The 20,188-nt window shown below is 46.9% G+C and overlaps 1 protein-coding gene across 13 annotated transcripts in view; it reads right to left on the bottom strand.

Moving 5' to 3' along the window:
- Window positions 1-20,188, bottom strand: part of DCUN1D4 (defective in cullin neddylation 1 domain containing 4) — an 81,248-nt gene that overhangs the window by 8,506 nt on the left and 52,554 nt on the right. For all 13 annotated transcript variants that reach the window (XM_084759732.1, XM_084759743.1, XM_084759738.1 and 10 more), the window contains 3 exons: window positions 19,716-19,786; window positions 16,870-16,961; window positions 7,263-7,371 (listed from right to left, as the gene is read on the bottom strand). In XM_084759732.1, coding sequence (XP_084615858.1) covers window positions 7,263-7,371; window positions 16,870-16,961; window positions 19,716-19,786 — 272 coding nt within the window. The remainder of the gene's footprint in view (window positions 1-7,262; window positions 7,372-16,869; window positions 16,962-19,715; window positions 19,787-20,188) is intronic.

Raw genomic sequence — 20,188 nt, 5'->3', positions numbered from 1 at the left:
TATGAAACCTGAAAATATGATGGCCCCATGATTTTGGGATGGAAGGGTTTTTCAAAGGCACCAAAACCCCAAAAAGGTCACAAATTGTGAGGAATATCCTCCCATTGAAACAAACAAACAAACAAAAACCTAAAAAACTAAAAAGAACTAACCATGCTGTTAGAACTGTGAGGCAACGGCATTCATTAGCCTACAGATCCCAATGCTTGCAAGGCAAGCTCAAATTTCACGCCCAGCTCATCTCACAGAAGGAACTGACCTGACAGGTGGTGGTGGTAGAACTTGGAAGTCCACACTCAGAGGTCTATTCCAGTTCCAGGCCTGAGCGCTTCCCTGGGCAGCGTTAGGAGAGCTCTGAGTACAGAGACTTCCATGCCGACTGGCTGGACAACCAACTGCTGAGCAAACTGCAGCCACAGATGAGTCTAAAGCTAAACCTGGTCACTTTTCAGGGCTGTGGAGCTGAGAGCAGATAGCCGGCTCCTATTTTTCCCATCCTGTTCAGCAGTGAGTAGATCATCAAGGCCCAACTAGTCTGATCCGGTTACCACAGGATCTAACCTGCCATTTCTCATCAAACTTCTATGTGTCTTCTGACTCCGTAAAAATCCTCCATTCAAATGCTATGGCCTATTTCAAGAAGTAGAAAAAAAGATCTCACTCACACACACACACACACACACACACACACACACACACACACACACGGGCATCAGTCTCTCGTCTGCCGGGTGGCTCTTTCTTACTTAGCCTTCCTTCCTCATCTTGAAGGCCACCTCTCTCCACATATCACTCCTTCCCAAGTGCCACCTCACTTCATCTCTCTCACCCCCACCAGGCTCCTCTTAGCTCCTGGGCTCCAAGCCCCACCCTCCTGACTTGAGCCCACGGCTGTTCTCCATCAGAGGGTAAGAGAGCATGCTGGAGGAAGGCCTGCCACGGTGGACAGTGGACAGTGACCACACCGTAAACTCAGGGCCTCTGCTCTTCCCAGGCCTTTGCCACCACTGCTAACAGCGGCCTCACTCCACTCAGCACTCACCATTCTCAAAAGGCCAACCCTCCTGACTGCCATCACTGCCTGCCTTCACCAGGCAGACTATAAAACATCAAATACACTGACTACTCTCACATCAAAATTAAGTTACTCTACCTAGCTTTTTATCTCATATTCTTTATCAAGTTGCTTTCACCAGGTGCTTTTCAAATAAGGAACAAGACCAGCTTCAGCGGCATGTGCAATTGCAGCCCTTCGGGAGACTGAGGTGCAGGAGGACCAGCTGAACCTGGAGTTTGGGATGAGCCTGCAAGCGCAGCCAGACACTGTCTCAAAAAGCTCAAGGGATCTGAGGGGAAACGGTGTCAACTGGGAAGACGTCACATGGTACTGGTTATGTAAGAAGCACAACTTACAACTAGGGGGAAAATCTTGTGCAGAAAATACTAGGAGAAAAATTTAGTTATGTAAGAGAGTTGTGCAGACTTTGTGGGTTTTAGTCTATTTCCCCTTATAAGACCCCAGAGGCTAGTGGCAAGTTGGAGACTGAGAAGGCAGCATGGCTCAGTGGAAAGGACCGGCAGAGCAGAGGCTTTCAGCTGCCCGTCCTGTCCTGTCTGGTACTACTTCATTGCCTGGTACTTACAGGGCTGGACCAGGTGACCTCTGAAGTTTCACAGTTGTACGGGATCTACGAGACCACAGAGGACTCAGAACCAGAGGGAGCGATACAGAAGCTTACAACTGAATCCATTTCTAACTGGCCGCAAGTTTCCTGTAAACATTTTGTGTGTTAGTGTTTGCCTGCATGTACGTCTGTGTGACACATGTGTGTGAGTGCCCTTGTAGAAGTGGAGTCCCAGGCAGTTGTGAGCCACCACAGGGTGCTGGGAACCAAAGCCAGGTTCTGCTTGAGAACAAGCTCTCTAGACCACTGAGTCATCTCTGCAGCACCATTCACTACCAGTTTTATAGGTGAGAGAAACGATCACTCTCCTGGGACTACAACTGTGGTAAAGTGAGGTCAGGAGGGCCAATCCATCATTTTCTAATGTTATATTATGGTAGCGGTTCTCAGCCTTCCTAAAGTTACAGCACTTTCACACAGGTCATACTGTGGTGACCCCCAACCACAAAAATATTTCACTGCTACTTCATAACTGTAGCTTTGCTATTGTTATGAACGGTAGTGTCTGTGTTTTCTGATGGTCTCAGGTGACTCGTGAAGGGTTGTTTGACGTCTTCAAAGGGGTCGCGACCTGCAGATTGAGAACCATTATAATCTCTTTTTGGTGTATTAAAGTATCACTCAGAATACTTAATGTATCAAACACTGTTGCTGTTTTGCAATATTTAAGATATTAGTAACACTGTCAAGTAGTTCAATTTTCATTAAAACTGCAATGTAAAAAAGATCTGCTGTCTTAATTATAACATGATTTCTTGGAGTCATTTTTTCAGCAGGAAAAAACAAAAAACAGGACAAAACAAAAACCATGGTGGAGAAGAGGTTGGGGTTCTACGTTCAACCAAGATTGAAGTCTACTTTCACATGGAAACAACTCTGCTTGGGTCCTGAGGTGGGAAGACAGGAAGTACCTGCTCTCCACCCCGACAACATGCTGTAATTTCCGGGAGGGAGACAAGGGAAGGCCGGCAGGGCACCTCGGCACTGGGGTGGTTTCCAGGCCCCGGCAGAGGAAACGGGGAAACTCAAGCACAGCCCACGGGTTTTCCTGAGTTAGAGGAAACAAGTGATAAAAGAGGAAAAAAGAGCCGAGAGCCACAAAACGAAGGCCTGGAAGCCACAGAGTGGTCTCCTCTAGTCTTTGGCCATGCACTTCTTGGCAGTGCTACAAGGATTTACGGCAGCTGCTAAGCAGTGACTGAGCTGACAGAGGACTGAAGACAGTGTTTCCACAGCCAGTGTATGAAGAGCTCACCTGGGCACTGAGAAGGCTCTGACTTCACACACCAAGGCTCTGCTGGGCTAAAGCTGCTCTTGCCACACCAAAGCACTGCTGGACTAAAGCCGCTCTGGCCACACCAAGGCACTGCTGGGCTAAAGCCGCTCTAGCCACACCAAGGCACTGCTGGGCTAAAGCCGCTCTGGTCACACCAAGGCACTGCTGGGCTAAAGCCGCTCTGGTCACACCAAGGCACTGCTGGGCTAAAGCCACTCTGGATCACCCTTTCAAAGCACACAACTGATTCCAAGTAGGAGAGGCAAATCCAGCAACCAGCGACACAACTCACAGCACGCTCCAAGGCAAGGGCTACGGCGGCAGCTAAACTCCATCAAGAGCACTTACCCAACACACCACACAGAAAGGAAGACACAGATAAGGCTGGCAAGCTTTTCCATCTGATAAAAACACACCACAGACGTTTAAGGAGGTACAAGGACACTGTCTTGAGGAAAATAGAAAGCATTAAAAAAAAAAAGAACTTCTGCAATGAGAAATAGTCTTTGTAATGAAAGATGTCAAAAGAGATTTAAAAAATGAAAAGAAAAAGATTAGCAATAGAAGACACAGTAATAAAACTTTACAGTGAGCAGAATGTGGGACAGTAGCAAGAAACAAAACAGAAGCTGGGCGTGGTGGCGCACGCCTGGAATCCCAGCACTCAGGAGGCAGAGGCAGGGATCTCTATGAATTCGAGGCCAGCTTGGTCTACAAAGTGAGTCCAGGACAACCAGGGCTACACAGAGAAACCCTGACTTGAAAAAAATAAAATGAATAAGAAAGTAGGAAGGAAGGAAGGAAGGAAGGAAGGACAAACATTTTGTATTTGAAAAAAGAGACAGAACATAAAAACATTTGGAGGGTACTGCCTAACAGATTTCCCAGTTTAATGTCATCTCTGAACCCACAGATTCAAAAAGCTCAAAAAACCCCAACTGGAATCATAACCAGGAAAATTGGGAGCATCATAGTCTGCTTGCCAGACAGCAGAGAAGAGAGAAAACTATCTCAGTGCAGACATCATGCTCAGAGGATAAAGATGGCAACGCCATCAGATGCTACAGTGCTGGAGATGACAGAAAGACATCACTGCCAGGGCACAGTGCCAGCCTCCAGATCTTTACCCAGAAAAGCATCTTACAAAACTAAAGGTAGAGCCAAAATCACAGTGAGCAGCAGCAGCAGCAGCAGGTCCATCCTCAAAGGACTGCTAAGGAAGCTTCACTCAGCAAGAGGAAAAGGGTACAGAGATCTGCCTGGATGAGAAGAAAGAACTCCTCGGAAGTAGCAGCCACCTGGGTACCTGCAACAGGCACATTCGCCTGTTTAATACAAGACATAGTGTAAGACTCACAGCATGAGTAAAATGCACAAAGTATGCAGAGCAAAAAGAGAGTTCATCGTGGTCAAGGCTCTTACACATCTACACACCTACAACACTGAAAATTGTAAACATCAAGGCTGGGCCTGTGGTGAGCAGCCAAAACAGTACAATACAGATGTGGGTACGAAAGCTTGGGAGAAATAAGAGCCTCACAAGAAACAGAAAACCCCACCTCAGTCCCAAAGGAGGCACGAGAAGAGGGCAGGGCACGACAATTACCTTCTCTCTTCCTTTGGAGAACAGGTCGGACAAACAGGGAGAAGTGGCAAGGCAGGAGCAGAGTGTTAACATTCACACCAGATGCGGCATCAGACTCTTGTCATCCACATGCACACTTCTGTCAGAAATCCAGCCTACGGCCACACCCATGGGCTAAAGGAAGGGGACGGAACTGACACAGCCATGCCGGATGGGCTGCTTTCCTCATACAGTAAGTTTGTAATGAGGAACAGACATCCTTCCTAATGTAAAGTGGTCAGTTCACCAGGACGCAACAATGTCCACGTAACATAAAGAGCTTCCAAACAGATGGAGGGGAAAGACACGGTGACAGAGGAAGTTAAAATTGAGGAGCTCGATATTCCTCACATGACAGAACCAATAGACAGCAGTCAGTAAAGACCTGAAAACCATCAAGCAAACTCACCCAACTAAGAGTCACCAGACAACAGTGGTATGTGACAGTCTCAGAGCGGGCTACATTTTGGACCTTTGGACCATATTAGACTGAAGTTGTACTTCTCTGACTAACAGAATTAAACTATGTATCCATAATACAAAGAGTACATGGGAAATCTGCAACACCTACAATATAACCAACATATTTCTAAATAATGTGTCAAAAAGAAACCACACGGGAGGTTACCAGTTGCTGGGCTGTGCAGCAAGAGCTCATCCAAACAGAACCTAGCAATGTTCTAGCTGAATGTAGATGAAAATACAACTTCCCCAAACTTGTAGGATATAGCTAAACAAAAGTTTATTAACAAGTTCACTTTAGTATATATCCAAACCAAACTGAATGGCTTTGGTAATTAAATGATAAAATGTGAATACTTGTTATTCATTAATATATAAAAAGGGATAATTTGCCAGCATCTGTTGAAATGTCCCTTAAAAGCAAAGCACTCTACTGAACAGAGAAAACTCACAGTCAATCTTCCAGGATATGAACAACTGGTACCCAAACTCCAATGTCACATCAAGCAGTTACTGGGGCTATGTAAGTGCCTGTGGCTCACATGCTGAGAGATGGGCAGAAGTGTGGGAATGCAAACAGGCTCCAGACAACAGTCCCTCATGAGCAGAAACAGAAAACAGAAAGGCATCAGGCTCAGTGGGCCACAGAGAATACAGTTCCCTACAGACGTTACTGAGCAGCTTGGGACGTGATTATGCGGGGCTGGAGGAAGCCAGATTCAAGTCCTGTTTCAGTGAGACACCTACTGTCCATTAAAAGTGCGACAGAGGCCAATTTCTCCACTTCCCTCTGGCCCAGTCTCCTCCTGGTTGCTATGGGGGCAACTGCAACCTCCATATCACGGCGCACATGCCAATATAAATGTAGTGAGAGGTACTGAAGGCCTCAGGAAGCCAGGGAGGGCCAAAGGAAGGCTGATGATGCTCTAGTGACCTAGATGCTGGCTCAGTGTGGAAAGAAGGCTAGCAGAAGAGGCAGGTTAGGAGCAACAAAGGCCTTGACTGACAAGCTTGTGGTGGAGTAAAGACACCAAGAAAGAGACCTGAGCAGCCTCTGCAAGGTGCACCACAGTGACTGACTCAGAACAGACGAAGCCAGGAAGGAGCAAATGAGACCTGAAACACAGAGGGCAGCCAAGAGAATCTGACACCTGACTTGGGTAAAGTTAGGCTATTCCTGAAGGGACCTCTACAAGTACTATAAAAATGGAGGGGAAATTATGTTCTGAACTATTTAACCCAAAAACTAGTATCTAGCCTCTGGCTTCTAAGTAGCACTACACAGGTGCCATTCCATCAAACATTACATATGAATCTCACCCCATAGTTTCTAGCATTGGTTAATTCCACACACACTGTGACTCCACTAGATTGCGGATTCCAAGTGACACGGATTAGGGCTCCACACAGCACTACTTTTTAATGTATCACCATAGACACGCTCATCGGGGAATGCATTTCTGGTGCTAAGCTGTTGGAACCAAAGAGTGAAAAATAAAAAAATATCAGCACAGAGAAGGGAAGAATCATTCTTCACTCCACTAAAAATAGAAAAAAGAGATATTAAAAAATGCAGCCAACTAATGTCTCGTTATCTGAGCCCTACAAACACACAAATACAGAGAAGACACTGATCTGGAATAAAGCAGGCTTGCAAGGGCTGAGGCCAGGTCTCCGTGAACTTAACACCAAGTCCTCTGCAATTCGCTCCCTGAGGTGACCAGGCTTTTACTCACCCCTAGGAAACCCTGCCACAAACTTGGGCTTGATTCACTAAAACTAGCTTTGGTTTGAATTCAGATTCTTTCCAGACACAGTTACAGCCTTCAAAGTGAAAGTAGATTAGGTATGGTCAACCTTCTCATCCCATGAGGGGCCAAGGGCTGTTGTGGGAGAATGGACGGCCTTTCCGGGTGTGTCTCAGAGTTCAAACCATCACAGGCTCACGCACAGGAGCCAGCGAATGGCAGCCACTGACGCTTTCAGCTAGCGTACACACGGCTGCCCAGAATCTATTTTTCAAAGCATTAGAAACACTAGCTCGTGCCCTGGGAATAACTTCCCAAGGTCTTTGCTGTGGTGTAGACGGCAAACCTCCAGAGGCAGTGACCCAGGGCTGGGGGGGCTGGGGGTGTGGGGGAGGTGGGGGGCTGGGGGGCTGGGGGGGCTGGGGGTGTGGGGGTGGGGACATCTGGACAGGCTCCAGAGAACTCACCCGTGCAAAGTCAAACGCGTATCTGTAAATGAGCTTAAAGTTTGTTGTATCGTTTAATAATGATCTTAAGTAATCCAAAGTAGTTCTGAGTTTTTCTGTTGTATCACATCTAGGAAACAGAATAAAGGTAAATTACAACCTGAGTGTTTTGTTTTTTAAACTGGAATAACACAAACACCAAAAGAATAAAAAGGCAGAAGTGGGACTGTGTCCACAGTGACCAGTTGCTTTTTGCACTTTTTAATACATGTTAAAGGCATAGAAGAGTGGATACACAGCAACCACACATACACATTCACACACACACCCCTTCACACTTATGCTCTTATTCTTGAGTGCCATGTGCTGGACCACCTGCTAGGCCCAGTGACATTTCCCATCAACCCTCACAGCATCTCAGTGCCCTATGTTTACCTTCTTGGCAAGCACCCTGTCTCCAACTGCTCTACAGAGCCTTTGTAGCTTCCTGCTAAGAGACCACTGCAGTTGTCTTTGTAGCATGTGTCATTCTGTCAGGTAAGTTCCCTGTGGTTACCCATGCTGCTGATGGGAACATGGCACTGTGTCCTCTTGTCCTTCCAGGGCACACCACGAGGCTCACCTTAACTTGTATGGCTGGGGGGGGGGGGTATGCACCAGACTCTCCACTTAGTGATTTGTGTGTTCATATACGTGTGTCTGTGTGTGCGTGCACGTACGCGCGCGCACGCGCATGTGGGAGCCACGATGGGGCCTCTCACTGGCCTGAAATCTACTGAGTGAGCTGGAACGGCTGGCCACTGAGGACCCACCTGCCTGCATCTCCTGGGCTGGCAGTTACACATGTATGCCACGACATTTGCCTTTTTACATGGGGCCTGGGGGTCAAACTCTGACCCTAATGCTTGTGAAGTAAATACTTTATCAGCTGAGCCTCCTCCCCAGCCCTAAGGTCTCCACTTCAAGTACTTTCGCAGCTTTGAAAAAGTAGCCCGTGGGATGACACCTCAAGACTTTGATTACCCAGTTCAATTTTTTTTCAACTTGCTGTTTTCCTAATGCTTCAACACCACCTTAAGTAGGCTGTATATAAACTTACTGACCAGATGCACCAGTGTGGTGGCATAATCCTGACTGTGACACAGTGGCATTCAGGCACATCAGTGAAAGCCCTACCTGCCTTCTGCTAGTGTTCTCTCATAGCCCCTAAGAAGGCGTGTGTGTGTGTGTGTGTGTGTGTGTGTACGTGTGTATGTGTGTGTGTGCGTGTGTGTACACACGCATATCCGCCAGCCCAGCCTCTGTCACCTCGCATGCCTCTCCTAGCAGCATATGCAGCTGCTGAACACCCCATCTACAGAGGCCAGTTTTACACCCCTGCTGGGGTCACCCCAGAACTGCAACACACTGTTCCTGGCCTGTCACACTCCTGTGAGGAGCTCTGCACACTCTTCTCATGCTTACTTTTAATTCAATGTGCTCCATCCCTCACTGGCTTTAGCCTCTGCAATGCACAAACTGTTCCAGTTTGGCCAGGGGACCCTTGAACCAGGCTTCTGGCATGTCCCCATCAATCTCTGCACAGCTCCTTGCTCTCCGGCACAAAAAGTTCCAGCCTACATTTTGTACTTTCTCTTCTAAGGACTTGAATCCAGCTGTTGCTCCAGAGAGCCCTGATGATCACAACCTGCTTTTACCAGGAAGTGACAGTGCTTATTTTTTATAAGGAAGCACACTCATTTTTATTTTTAGAGATTAACTTTCTAAGACCGCCTTAAAAATGAGAACCAGGCCAACAAGATGGCTCAGTGGAGGGGGAGAGGGTAGGGAGGGGGAGGGCAGGGAGGGGGAGGGGAGCGGGGTAGGTGCAAAAGCCCTTGTACAAATCTGGTGGTCTGACTCCACAATGGCTTCCTCTGACCTTGTAACAAATGTTATGCTGGTGACTCATCATGTACTCTTTAAACTCCTTGAGAAGCTGGCTCTGACAGAGGGGTTCCCGGTCCTGTCGTGTACACACAAACCCCCAATACACTTATGCCAATGTCATCCTAGACTCCCTGTCAGGGGATGGCTTGCCTGCCCCCAACTGTGTCAGGGATTAAGGAGAACAACAAACAGCCCAAGAATGAAGACACAGTGCTCTTAAAGACTGCTGACCCACACCCACGGCAAAGCACTTCCACAGAGGTAGCCATGTTTGCTTACCCTGTAATATAAAAGTGCCTAAGGTGAGGGGGATAAACAGGTGGGGAAGGGAGAGAAGTTGGAGGGTCAGCCATGAGCACTCAAGAGGTGGGTGTGGCTCCACTAGACTGCCTCAGCTTCTCCAGCAGACATGGAGAGCAACAGACCTGATGATGTTTCTGTTTACTTGAATGACGTTCTTTTACTTGGAAACCCACCAAAGGAGACGCTGTTTCGCCTAGACCACCCAGTCAGGAACTCCAGTCGATGCCTTAGTGGAGCCTCCCAGTCAATTCCGTGGGGTCAGGGGGCGCTGAGGCCCTGATTTAATGAGATTGCTTTCCTGCTGGTTTGCTCTTTTACTTAAGTCTTCTTACCCAAGGAGACACAGCTGCTGCATCAGGACTCCAGCTGAGTACTTAACAGGGTCTCCACTGTCAACTCTGCTGAACAGGCTGGGCCCAAACTGATGGCGTCTGTTACTAACCATATTCTTTTACTTTCACTTGTTATGATCTACTTCATAAACACACTCGTTCACAACCAAAGAACGGCTATGCACACCTCCCATGGAGCACCGGGAAAGGTTGAATCCTACGAGCAATGGAGGCAGCGGCCCACCATAGGAGAGACCAGGCTTGGACCCTCCTCAGCAGCTCGTCCAAGTCTCTGAACGGGGTGGGGAAGGAAGGGATGCTGGGAATCTACCTCTAGACCTAGTGTCAGAGCCCAAATAAGGACGGCCAAGACGGGAGCATGGGGGACAGGTGTGGCCCCTGGCTTAGCAGGCATCCATCGGGTGTACTACTGCAGAACCAAACACTATTACAGAAATAATTACTAATGTTAATAAATAATCGTGGGGAGGCTGAGAGGAGGAAGCCAGTCCAAAAGCATGTAAGGCCGGGTTCCTTGTCATCCTGGAAAGGACCCTCAAGGGACAGATTAGACGGGCTGTCTCCTTTAGTCCCAGGTGACTCTTCACAGATTCAGGTGAGGAACTGGAGCAGTGAGAGCTGCTGAGAGAGAACACACTTCGCTGGGTCCGGGGGCAGAGCAGCACACAAAACCAAAACAAGATCCGAGCCAGGCCTGGGGGGACCTTTCCACCCCAAGGATAGATGCCCCTGTCTGCAAGACACCTCCAACTGTCAGAAATGAATCAACCTCATATTTAAATGAGACCAAATATCAAATGCAAATGCAAAACTCCACCTCCTGTATCCACTATGGTGCCTTCTGTCCACGGACTCTTCCCTGTAAGCTCAGAGCTCATGCCACGAAGCAGAGAGAAGGCTCTGAGCTGCCCGGCCTGGAACTGCAGGTTGCCATCTAGTGGCCACTCAACAGGGACCCTTTGACAATATAGACAGAGGAGAAACAGGTTTGGGATGGCCAACCCAGAGGGCATTCTGGGAAAGCGGCCATATTTCCCCCTCAAGTAGAATACAAAGGGTAGGTCATAAAACTCAGCGAGAGAAACACAGCTCTAAGTACAGACTGTTTTCCCCACAGCCCCTCAAAGCCTGTGTCCAAAGCTGTTTTTCTAGCTATTTTCTAGCTCATCAAGAGTTTTACACAAAAACTGGCTACCGTTCTAGCCTGTCTCCAAACTCAAGGTGCTTCCAGTTCAAGCACACCCCCACCACAGGGAAATAACCTCCTTGAGAACCTGTCTTTTTCCCCAAAGGTCAGACTGTTGCCATCTCTTTATCTGTGTCTGCCCCTCTCTCCCACTCAAGACACACCATCAATTTGTATGCTGAAATCTTAGCCGCAAATGCAAATTATTAAAATGTGGGGCATCACACTTAGGTACACAGGGAAAAATTATTTAAGATCCAGGGGTTGTTAATAACCAAATAAAATAAAATAATAACAGTAAAAAAAGAGAGGATGTTAAGTTAGGAGGGAGACGGGACGAGGGTCAGCAGGGGAAAGTGGAGAGAGCAGTGAACGGCTGTGATCAAAACACACTGTATAAATGTTTCATACGTTTTGAACAATAAAAAGTTTTATCTTTAAAATTTTGGATGTGAAGTCTGGACTGAGTCATGAAGGCGAAACCTTTATGAATGGACCGATGTCCTTAAAGCAGTCTAAAGGAGCTTCTATGTCCTGCCCAACACATGCACATCCCTTGACAATCCAAATCCAAGCTGTCACGAGATGCCAAAGCTGCTGGAGCCTTGGCCTAAGGCTTCCCCCAGAACTGCATGAAACCAACTACTGCTCTTCCTAAGCAACTCTGCCTGTGGTACTTTGCTCTAACAATTTAAAATGAGTTTCCCTGCATAAAAATACAGGTTTTTATCATATACACATGAGTTCCAACTTGAATCGAAAGCATTTATGGGACATATTTAATAGAATGAAGATGAACAAAACCAGGGGGAGGAAACGAAATGAGAAGAAAAACCAGACAACTAAGATGACAGCCCACTTCCATTTTAGTGCGTACAAACAGCTGCCCTGAGAGTGATGCTATGCACTAGGTAAATGCACCTTACAAACACAGGGCTTGGTTGAGTCAACTAGAAGAGTGACTGAAATACTTCTGAGCCTTCTAAGTATTATTTCAAAGTCCTAGTGGACTTTGTCTTGGGGACTGTTACCTTCAGTGTCCACTGGCTGCACTGAGACCCCCACACCCAGCCTAACTTTCAGGGCCTGCAGAAGGAGGTGTTTCCAGAGAGATGACCCAGGGGTGAGCGCACCCACGCTGACTATGGGTGGCACCACCCCACAGGCTGGGGTCCGGAACTGAGCCAGAAGGGAGGAGGACAAAGCTGAGTGTGTGCTGGTGTTGTTCATTCGCTCCTGGAACGGACTTCCTGGGGGAATGTGGAAGAGTTTGAGGCCATAAGAAGAGCTGGCTGGGCAAGCTGGGCAAACTGTGGAAGACTAGAGTGCCAGTGGAGCGGCACACAGGAAAGAGAACGCCACTCGCTCGCCAGCTCTGGTGAGGAGGGCACGGAAAACTTTAGGAACCGGAATGGAGACCAGTCATATTTGCCAAGGAATTGGCAACAATCTGTTCCTCTCCCCATAACCTGGAGGTTGAGTTGAGACGCAATGGTCCATTTTGTCTGATGGAGGAAACTTCGACAGTGCAATGAAGTTCCGCGCTGTGGCGCGGCTCACTGCCTTTGCTTCGTTTACAGTCAAAACAGCATGGCTAGAGCTGAAGACGGAAATGCGCCAGTCTGGCAAGGAAGGGACTTGAACTGTGTTAACACTGAGATTAAGATGAGAACTAAGTAAGTACAGACCGACTAGCGGTAACTGTTAAGACTAGCAATGCTGCTGAGAGAGACTCAGACGTTGTCCCTCGCTGGTCACACTTCAATAGGTAGCAACGCAAACTCATTTGAAAACTCACTTGAAGAGAGTGAGTGATTAAAGAGGCACCCTGGAAGAGGGCCACCAAGGAAGGTCTTTCCCAGGGTTCAGCTTGGAAGGCACACAGGGGCAGCTGGAGCCAGGTTGTATTGAGAGCTGGCAATACAACTTGGCACTGTCCACGTGTGCTACTTTTTCAGGCACACAGAGTAAAAAGCTACAGAGTCATGGAGAGCTGCCCCAAGACTCCTTAAGGACACTGGGGCCAGGCAGCATGGACTAGGGGACTCCCTGCACAGAACTGCGAGTGGGCTGTGCATCAAGCAGAGGAACCGAAGCCCAAGTTGAGATGCGGATACCAAAATACCGCAGATGCCAGGGATGTGGGCGTGTTCACCAAGGACTGTTTGCAGGCATGGGGAGAACCTCCTTGTGAGCCACAGCTCATACAGCCGGAGTGCAGGGCTACTCCAGCCTGGTGGAGCTCAGAGGACGCCACAGGGCATGGAGCTTCAGGGTTCTATGTTCATTTAGGATTTCCAGTCTTACTAAGGCCATCTTTCCTGCTAGCCTCTCATTCCTCCATTTTGGAATATAAGTATTTACTCTATGCCATAGTATATTGGAAGTATGTTTTTTAAAATAACTGATTGTCTTGAGTCTCAAAAGAGACTTTCGACTTTTAAAAGGTGCTGGCTGGGACCCTTAATGAGGTGGCCAGGAGCCTATGAAGAAGCCAGAGGAGGGATGCTAGAGCCCAAATGCAACATGTCCACCACAGGCTTGTGCTTGGAACCTTAGTCTCCACGTAATGTCATGGTCATGAGAGGGTGTGGAACGCTCGGGAGGAAGCGGATCCCACACGTCTCTGCTGCCATGCGCTCGTGTCAGCTGGCTGTGCACACCGTGCACCAGTGTAAATCGCTCCTCTCTTCAGCTGCTTCCTGCAGTAGCTAGTTTCCTGTCATTTTGATAAAACATTATAATCAGGGGAACAGGTTTATTTTGGCTTGCAATTCCAGATGGCCAAGTGTCCATCATGCAGGAAGGGACAGCAGCAAGCAGGAGGCATGGTGTGGCAGGAGTAGGGAGCTAAGAGATCACATTTCAACCAGAAGCAAGAAGCAGAGCAAGTGAACTACAGGGAAGGCAGGGCTATATGTGCTCAACGCCTACCCCCAGCGGCATATTTCCTCCAGCAAGGCCATACCTCCTAAATATCCGCAAATAGTGACTGGCGACTGGGGGACCAAGTGCTCAAATGCCCTGCTGTGGGGCACATTCTCGATCAAATCACCACACTTCTTGTGAGGTCATGGGGATCAGATAGAGCAGTGGCTCCCAACCTTCCTAACGCTGTGGCCCTTTAATGTAGTTCCTGGCATTGTGGTGACCTCCAAGCATAAAATTATTTCATTGCTACTCTATAACTATGAATTGCTATTGTTAAGAGTTGAATGCAGGACATCCTAGTGGGACTCTAGATGAGAGAAGCATGGGAGAACGGCAAAGTAGAAGGATCCAGAGGGTCCTAGAAGCCTACAAGTAGAACATTATGATAGGCAGATTTGGGCACAGGGGTCCTGCTCAAACTAAGGCACCAGCCAAGGACAATACAGGCGGTAAACCTTAAACCCCTACCCAGATCTAGCCAATGGACAGAATACTCTTCACAGTAGAGTGGAGAGTGGGATATGACTTTCTCACATACTCTGGTGCCTCACCTTTGACCATGTCCCCTGGAGGGGGAGACCTGGTGGCACTCAGAGGAAGGACAGCAGGTTACCAAGAAGAGACTTGATACCCTATGAGCATATACAGGGGGAGGAAATCCCCCTCAGGAACAGTCATAGGGGAAAATGGGAGGGAGGGAAGAATGGGAGGATACAAGGGATGGGATAACCATTGAGATGTAACAAGAATAAATTAATAAAGGAGAAAAAAAAGAGATGAATGCAAGTATCTGTGTTTTCTGATGCTTTTAGGCAACCCCAGTGAAGAAACCCCTAGGGGTCGCGACCCATAGGTTGAGAGCCCCTGAGACAGAGTCTTGCTCAGATAGTCTTTGCCCAGGACACGGTACCTGACACACCTGTGCTATTCAAATACTCCTTAAACAGATGGCTAATCTAGGAAGGCTGTAGAAAGGTTCTTAGAAACTTCAGGCTGCATGCTTGAACTGCAAAGCATAGTAACTATATCCTGGATGATCCTCCATGTTGGTAGACAACCAATCTCCAAATCCTATACTACAAAAAAGACAGCCAATTCCTGCACCTTTACAGTGGATCATACATATCACTGAACCCTGCATTTCTAGAACTAGGTCATAGTCACTTCTAGAACCCACGTGTCACCAACTGCACCACATCACACAACAGAGCTCACAACTCAGAAGGTCACGGCATCCCATGTCCCCTTACAATGGAGACACAGGCCTCTTTAGGAAGTACAGCGCCCAAACACATGGGCAAGACCCGGCATAAGTAAGAAACTTTATAAAGGTAAATTTCTGAGAGGACCTAAGACTATATATAAATGGGTACCATCCCCTCTAAGAACAAATGAAAATGGGTGTGAGAGATGGTGGTGCAGCCACAAAGCCTCGAAGCAAAATCTTAACATGGCCGTGCATTCATCGTCACAAGAACACTTAAAAGGAATAGCCATGAAACACTCTCTTCAGAAACCAATAGGGAAAAGCATCAAGAAAAATGATGAATCATCAGGCTTCAATATCATATGGTCAGGCTAGGCATAGTGTTGGCGCACACCTTTAATCCCAGCATTTGGGAGGCAGAGGCAGGAGGATCGCTGTGAGTTCAAGGCCAGCCTGGTCTACACAGCAAGTCCAGGACAGCCAAGGCTACACAGAGAAAAACCCTGTGTCAAAAACAAAACAAAACAAAACAAACAAACAAAAAAGCATACAGTCACATTCTCCAGTGTGACAGACCATTAAAGGGGGGATTTCAGAGGCCACAAAACCATAGTGCACACAGACAGGGAATGTGTGCTTCTAAAAGGATGCTGACTTTTGCTTAAAAGTCCTCTGCCACAGACAATGCTATAGCAGAAGAATGTGAGTTAAGAGGCAAAGTCTTGGTTTTTCTTCCCAGCTCTACTTTGACAAGTGACGTATATTTCTCTCTAAGCCCTCAGTTTCCTCATTTGTGCAGGCCAATTTCTGTGCATTCGAGGCCAGCCTGGTCTACAAAGTGAGCCAAGGTTAGGACAGCCAAGGCTACACAGGGAGACCCTATCTCAAAAAACAAATAAATAAATAAAATAAGAAGCTAACAAATTAAAATTTAAGTCTTCTATCCATAGCTAAGGGGAAAAGAAAAAGATAAAAACATTCCTGGTTCTTAGACCAAAGCCAACTAATGCTTCATCTTAGACACCATCTGAATTGTTGTTCCCCTCTCCCAACTTTCTCCTTCCTAGATAGCAAAATAATCTCTAAGCAAGCAGGCGCGCATGCGTACACACACACACACAGTAAATATATAAAGCTACCAGTTTTCTTAATCTGGATTAAGGGGTCCAACATGGCTAATAAAACTCACTTGATGGACTAAGAATGTAAAATACACACTACATTTTTAAGAGAAAGGATTTTTTAAAAGAAAGAAAATATCAAATACTTTAATTTTTTAAAAGCATTACTCTGTGTTAGAGCAACATGTTTTGGGTGTCTGTGGTTAAATAAAATGTATTGAAACTTTTTTTAAATTTATCTATTATAAAACTTTACATTACACATGTGGCTGCCATGCATGGGGAAAAGGAGCCCCGTGTCCTCCAGAGAGAGGCCAGAGAAGTCCTAACGCTCTCTTCACCACACACACAATACGTAACGCTCCAGTTATGAAAATGCACCCACCAGTGTCCTCAGGATGGGTTGCGGTCTTTCCGTCTCTGACCAAAGGGAGGCTTGCCACACTGCAAGGCCTCTCTTCCCTCACACTCTACCATGTCCTGAGTCCCCAGGGGTGGGGTGACCACCAGAGGCAACCAGGAATGCCCCCTCCTTTACTCCACCCACCTTCTCCGTCCTCCACCAGCCACCCGAGCCCCTTGCAGCCCCAGGACTTACTGCAGAGAGGTCATTCCTTTCAGCCATTCCTGTAGAGTAAAATAGCCCATGTTTTGCGCATCTAATTTCCAGGCTAGGACAAGCATAACTACCTGTTAAAATACAAAGATACAGTGACACATCAGACCAGAGACTGCCCACTCCACAGGGAAACACCAGACCCGGCGACTGCCCACTCCACAGGGAAACACCAGACCCGGCGACTGCCCACTCCACAGGGAAACACCAGACCCAGCGGCTGCCCACTCCACAGGGAAACACCAGACCCAGCGGCTGCCTCCTCCACCGTCCTGCTAGAGTTTCTGCCCACAGTGGTCCAGTCGCCCAAATGTGAAGGGTGGCTTCAAAACCGAGTTGTCTAGGTTTGATAATAAAACTAGTGATAAAATTATTTTTTGTTTTAAACATTAAACTTAAAAAATAAGAAGGGCTTTTTAAATGAAAAAGAGATCTCTCAATTATGGGTAAATAAGGGTAAAAAGATACAATTAAGAAAACTTTCCCTGTGAAGGGCGCTATCAGTTCTTTATATGACCCACAGTAGATTTTCTCCTCAGCTCAGAGCTGTTCGCAATTCTGACATGTTAGTATCAATTTACTCAGGTGAACCAAACCACATCATTAAGTAAACTACACATATTATCGAGCTAGGCCTCTGTTTAGTCCTCCACCTCAAAGACTAACAGGAAACATGAGCTGACCATGGGCGGGCTGAGGTGGAGAGGCAAAGCCTAGCAGGCCTCGACCCTATGCCAAAAACTACAGGCAACTAAGCAGTGCTAGTGAGGACTGTGTGAGTGGGAGAAACGGTCTCCTCTGGAGAAGAGTGTACACATGCGCACACACACACACACACACACACACACACACACACACACACACACTCCAATAAATAATGGGGGGAAAGGTCATGAAAGTGCAGAGAAGGGTATATAGGTGCTCTTTACTCTCACCTGTTTATTAAACCTGTTTTTATGCAGAACTTTCAAAACAAACCATTACATCATTTCCCCTTCCCTTTCCATAGTCACCCCTTAGTAAGCGAAAGGAGACTTGAGGTTTGGGGCCTGATAAAATTTCCTAGCTATGACAATCAGGAGGCAGGGAGTCAAAGCGCTTGCTAGTAGAGGAAGGAAAGCTTTACAAACACTGACCTCAACACTTGCTTTGCAGGGTGCAGCCCATGGACTGGCAGCACAGTGGGGTTCATTAAATGCACCACCCCTACTGCGCTGTCTCAGAACCGAAGCCCATACTTGGAAAGACTCCAATTCTGAACTTAGTCTTTTTAGTCCTCCACGTAATCTTACATATCAAGACTGTCTCGCTCCCCACAGAAACAGTTCTAAAAGGTTCCTAACTGCCAACAAGGATGCCAGGAATAGCTGCCTTTTCTTGAGAACTGTTATGGGTGAGGAACGGCAAGCACTTTCCTTTTCCAGGCAAAATCAACTCCAGGGCATCCCACGGGGAGACGGACTGTTGGCCTCAGATGGCCTCCGTTCAGATGTTCAGCTCATCCCTCCACAGCCTACCTGGGCTCCCGCTCCCCCTGCCAGTACCCCCTTCAGCTAGCACCTAGAGAAACCTGCCTCCTGCAAGCCAGCGGCACCACTGCCCTGGTCCCATGGGCATCTCAACCAGGTTAGATACCAAGGACCTGCTCTTCTTGAAACGTTTACACCAAGGCAAGTAATTTATCAAAATGCTGGAACTAGAACGCCTTAAAATAACTTTTTTTTAAAATGCAAAACAAAAATCCATATTATGAAACACATTCCAAAGACACCTTGGAAAATTTAGCTCATTTCTTGGTGAGACTGTGGGGAGGGAGCGGCCAGCAAGGCACAGGAAAGGCAAGGGGAAAAGGGGGAGATGGAGACCAAGGTGTAAGATCTCCGTTCCTCGTTTTCATTAAAGTACAGCACACACCATGGGTACCAGATGTCTTTAAAATATGTCTCAACAAAGAAGCTGGTCCCCTGACACCCTTTCCAGACCACAGGTGCTGTTTGCTATGCTGGCACCCAGGGCACATGGGTGAGCCTAAGTTTTCATGTTAGTGTAATGTATGTGAGGACAAGAAAGAATATTTAACACTATCATGATGCAAAGGAGGAGGAAAAAAACAATTACGCATATATAAAATAACTCCAAATTCTAAGGGAAATATTTAGTACTTTTATATTAAAAATCAGTCACTTTCTGAGCTAAGTTCAATTAGAAGTAAACGACTGGAAAATTTATGGTAATTACCACCTACTCAAACCTTTATGAATAATTATTTAAAATCTGGAGCTCGTTACTAAATTGGAACAGCTGCTGAGGGGATAAAGGCACACAGCACACAGGGCTCGTCCTCAGGATTCATCCAGTACCGAGGTACAGGCGCCCGCACCCTCTTACACAGCAAGACTAAGCACTTAATGCACCTTTTAGGTTCAGGAAATCAAATCAGCACTGTTACACCACAACACTTAAAGGGGGCAAATCGGGCTGGGCAGTGGTGGTGCACACCTTCAGTCCCAGCATTCAGGAGGCAGAGGCAGGTGGATCTCTAGTTTGAGGTTAGTCTCGTCTAGAGAGTGAGTTCCAGGACACCCAGGGCTACACAGAGAAACACTGTCTCAAAAGGAAAAAAGAAAAGAAAAGAAAAGAAAAGAAAAGAAAAGAAGGAAGGAAGGGGAAAAATCCATTTGTAAAGCAAACTAGAAATAGAACCTACTTCTTAGCAGGCCTCACACAAACCAACACACAACTACTTCTTCTATTACTGCTTTCCTTGGAAAAAGAAATAGAGGCAGGAAAGAAAGACCATCCCACACTGTCCCAAAAGCTTGACTCACATTTTCTGGTTCAACTCCAATGTCTTCGCAGAATTTCTCCATGCCTTCAGGACCCACCACGTCGTCGGTCCCTGTAGTGAAATGCGGTGTCACATGACTTAAATTTGGCACACTCTCAAATACAGCTGAGAAGAATGAAAGGTTTAACTAACTCCTTTGGGAAGTAATCAAGTACAAATTGGAAAATATTCAATTAAACCCCTACGGATTAAATCTTAAGGACTCTACTTTGGATTCTCTTTGGAATCATCACCCTCAGCCTGGAGAGGGCAGTCAGCTCTATCTAAGGACAAAGCTATTTCAACAACTGCTTTTTAAAGTATCTAAAAACCCTATGTTCTTCTTAGGTAATGAGACCTATAATAAATACATGTAATGGTTTTTATGATCATCACAAAGAGCCACATACTAGTCTCTGTAAAATAGAAAAAATAACATGTTTTTACATGGAAAAAAAAACCCAAAAATCAAAT

This window comes from Acomys minous (genome assembly GCF_964271855.1).
Source record: "Acomys minous genome assembly, chromosome: 15".
In the NCBI taxonomy this organism is placed as follows: Eukaryota; Metazoa; Chordata; class Mammalia; order Rodentia; family Muridae; genus Acomys; species Acomys minous.
The sequence above is the reverse complement of the archived record's forward strand: the minus strand, read 5'-3'. Positions and strand labels throughout refer to the sequence as shown.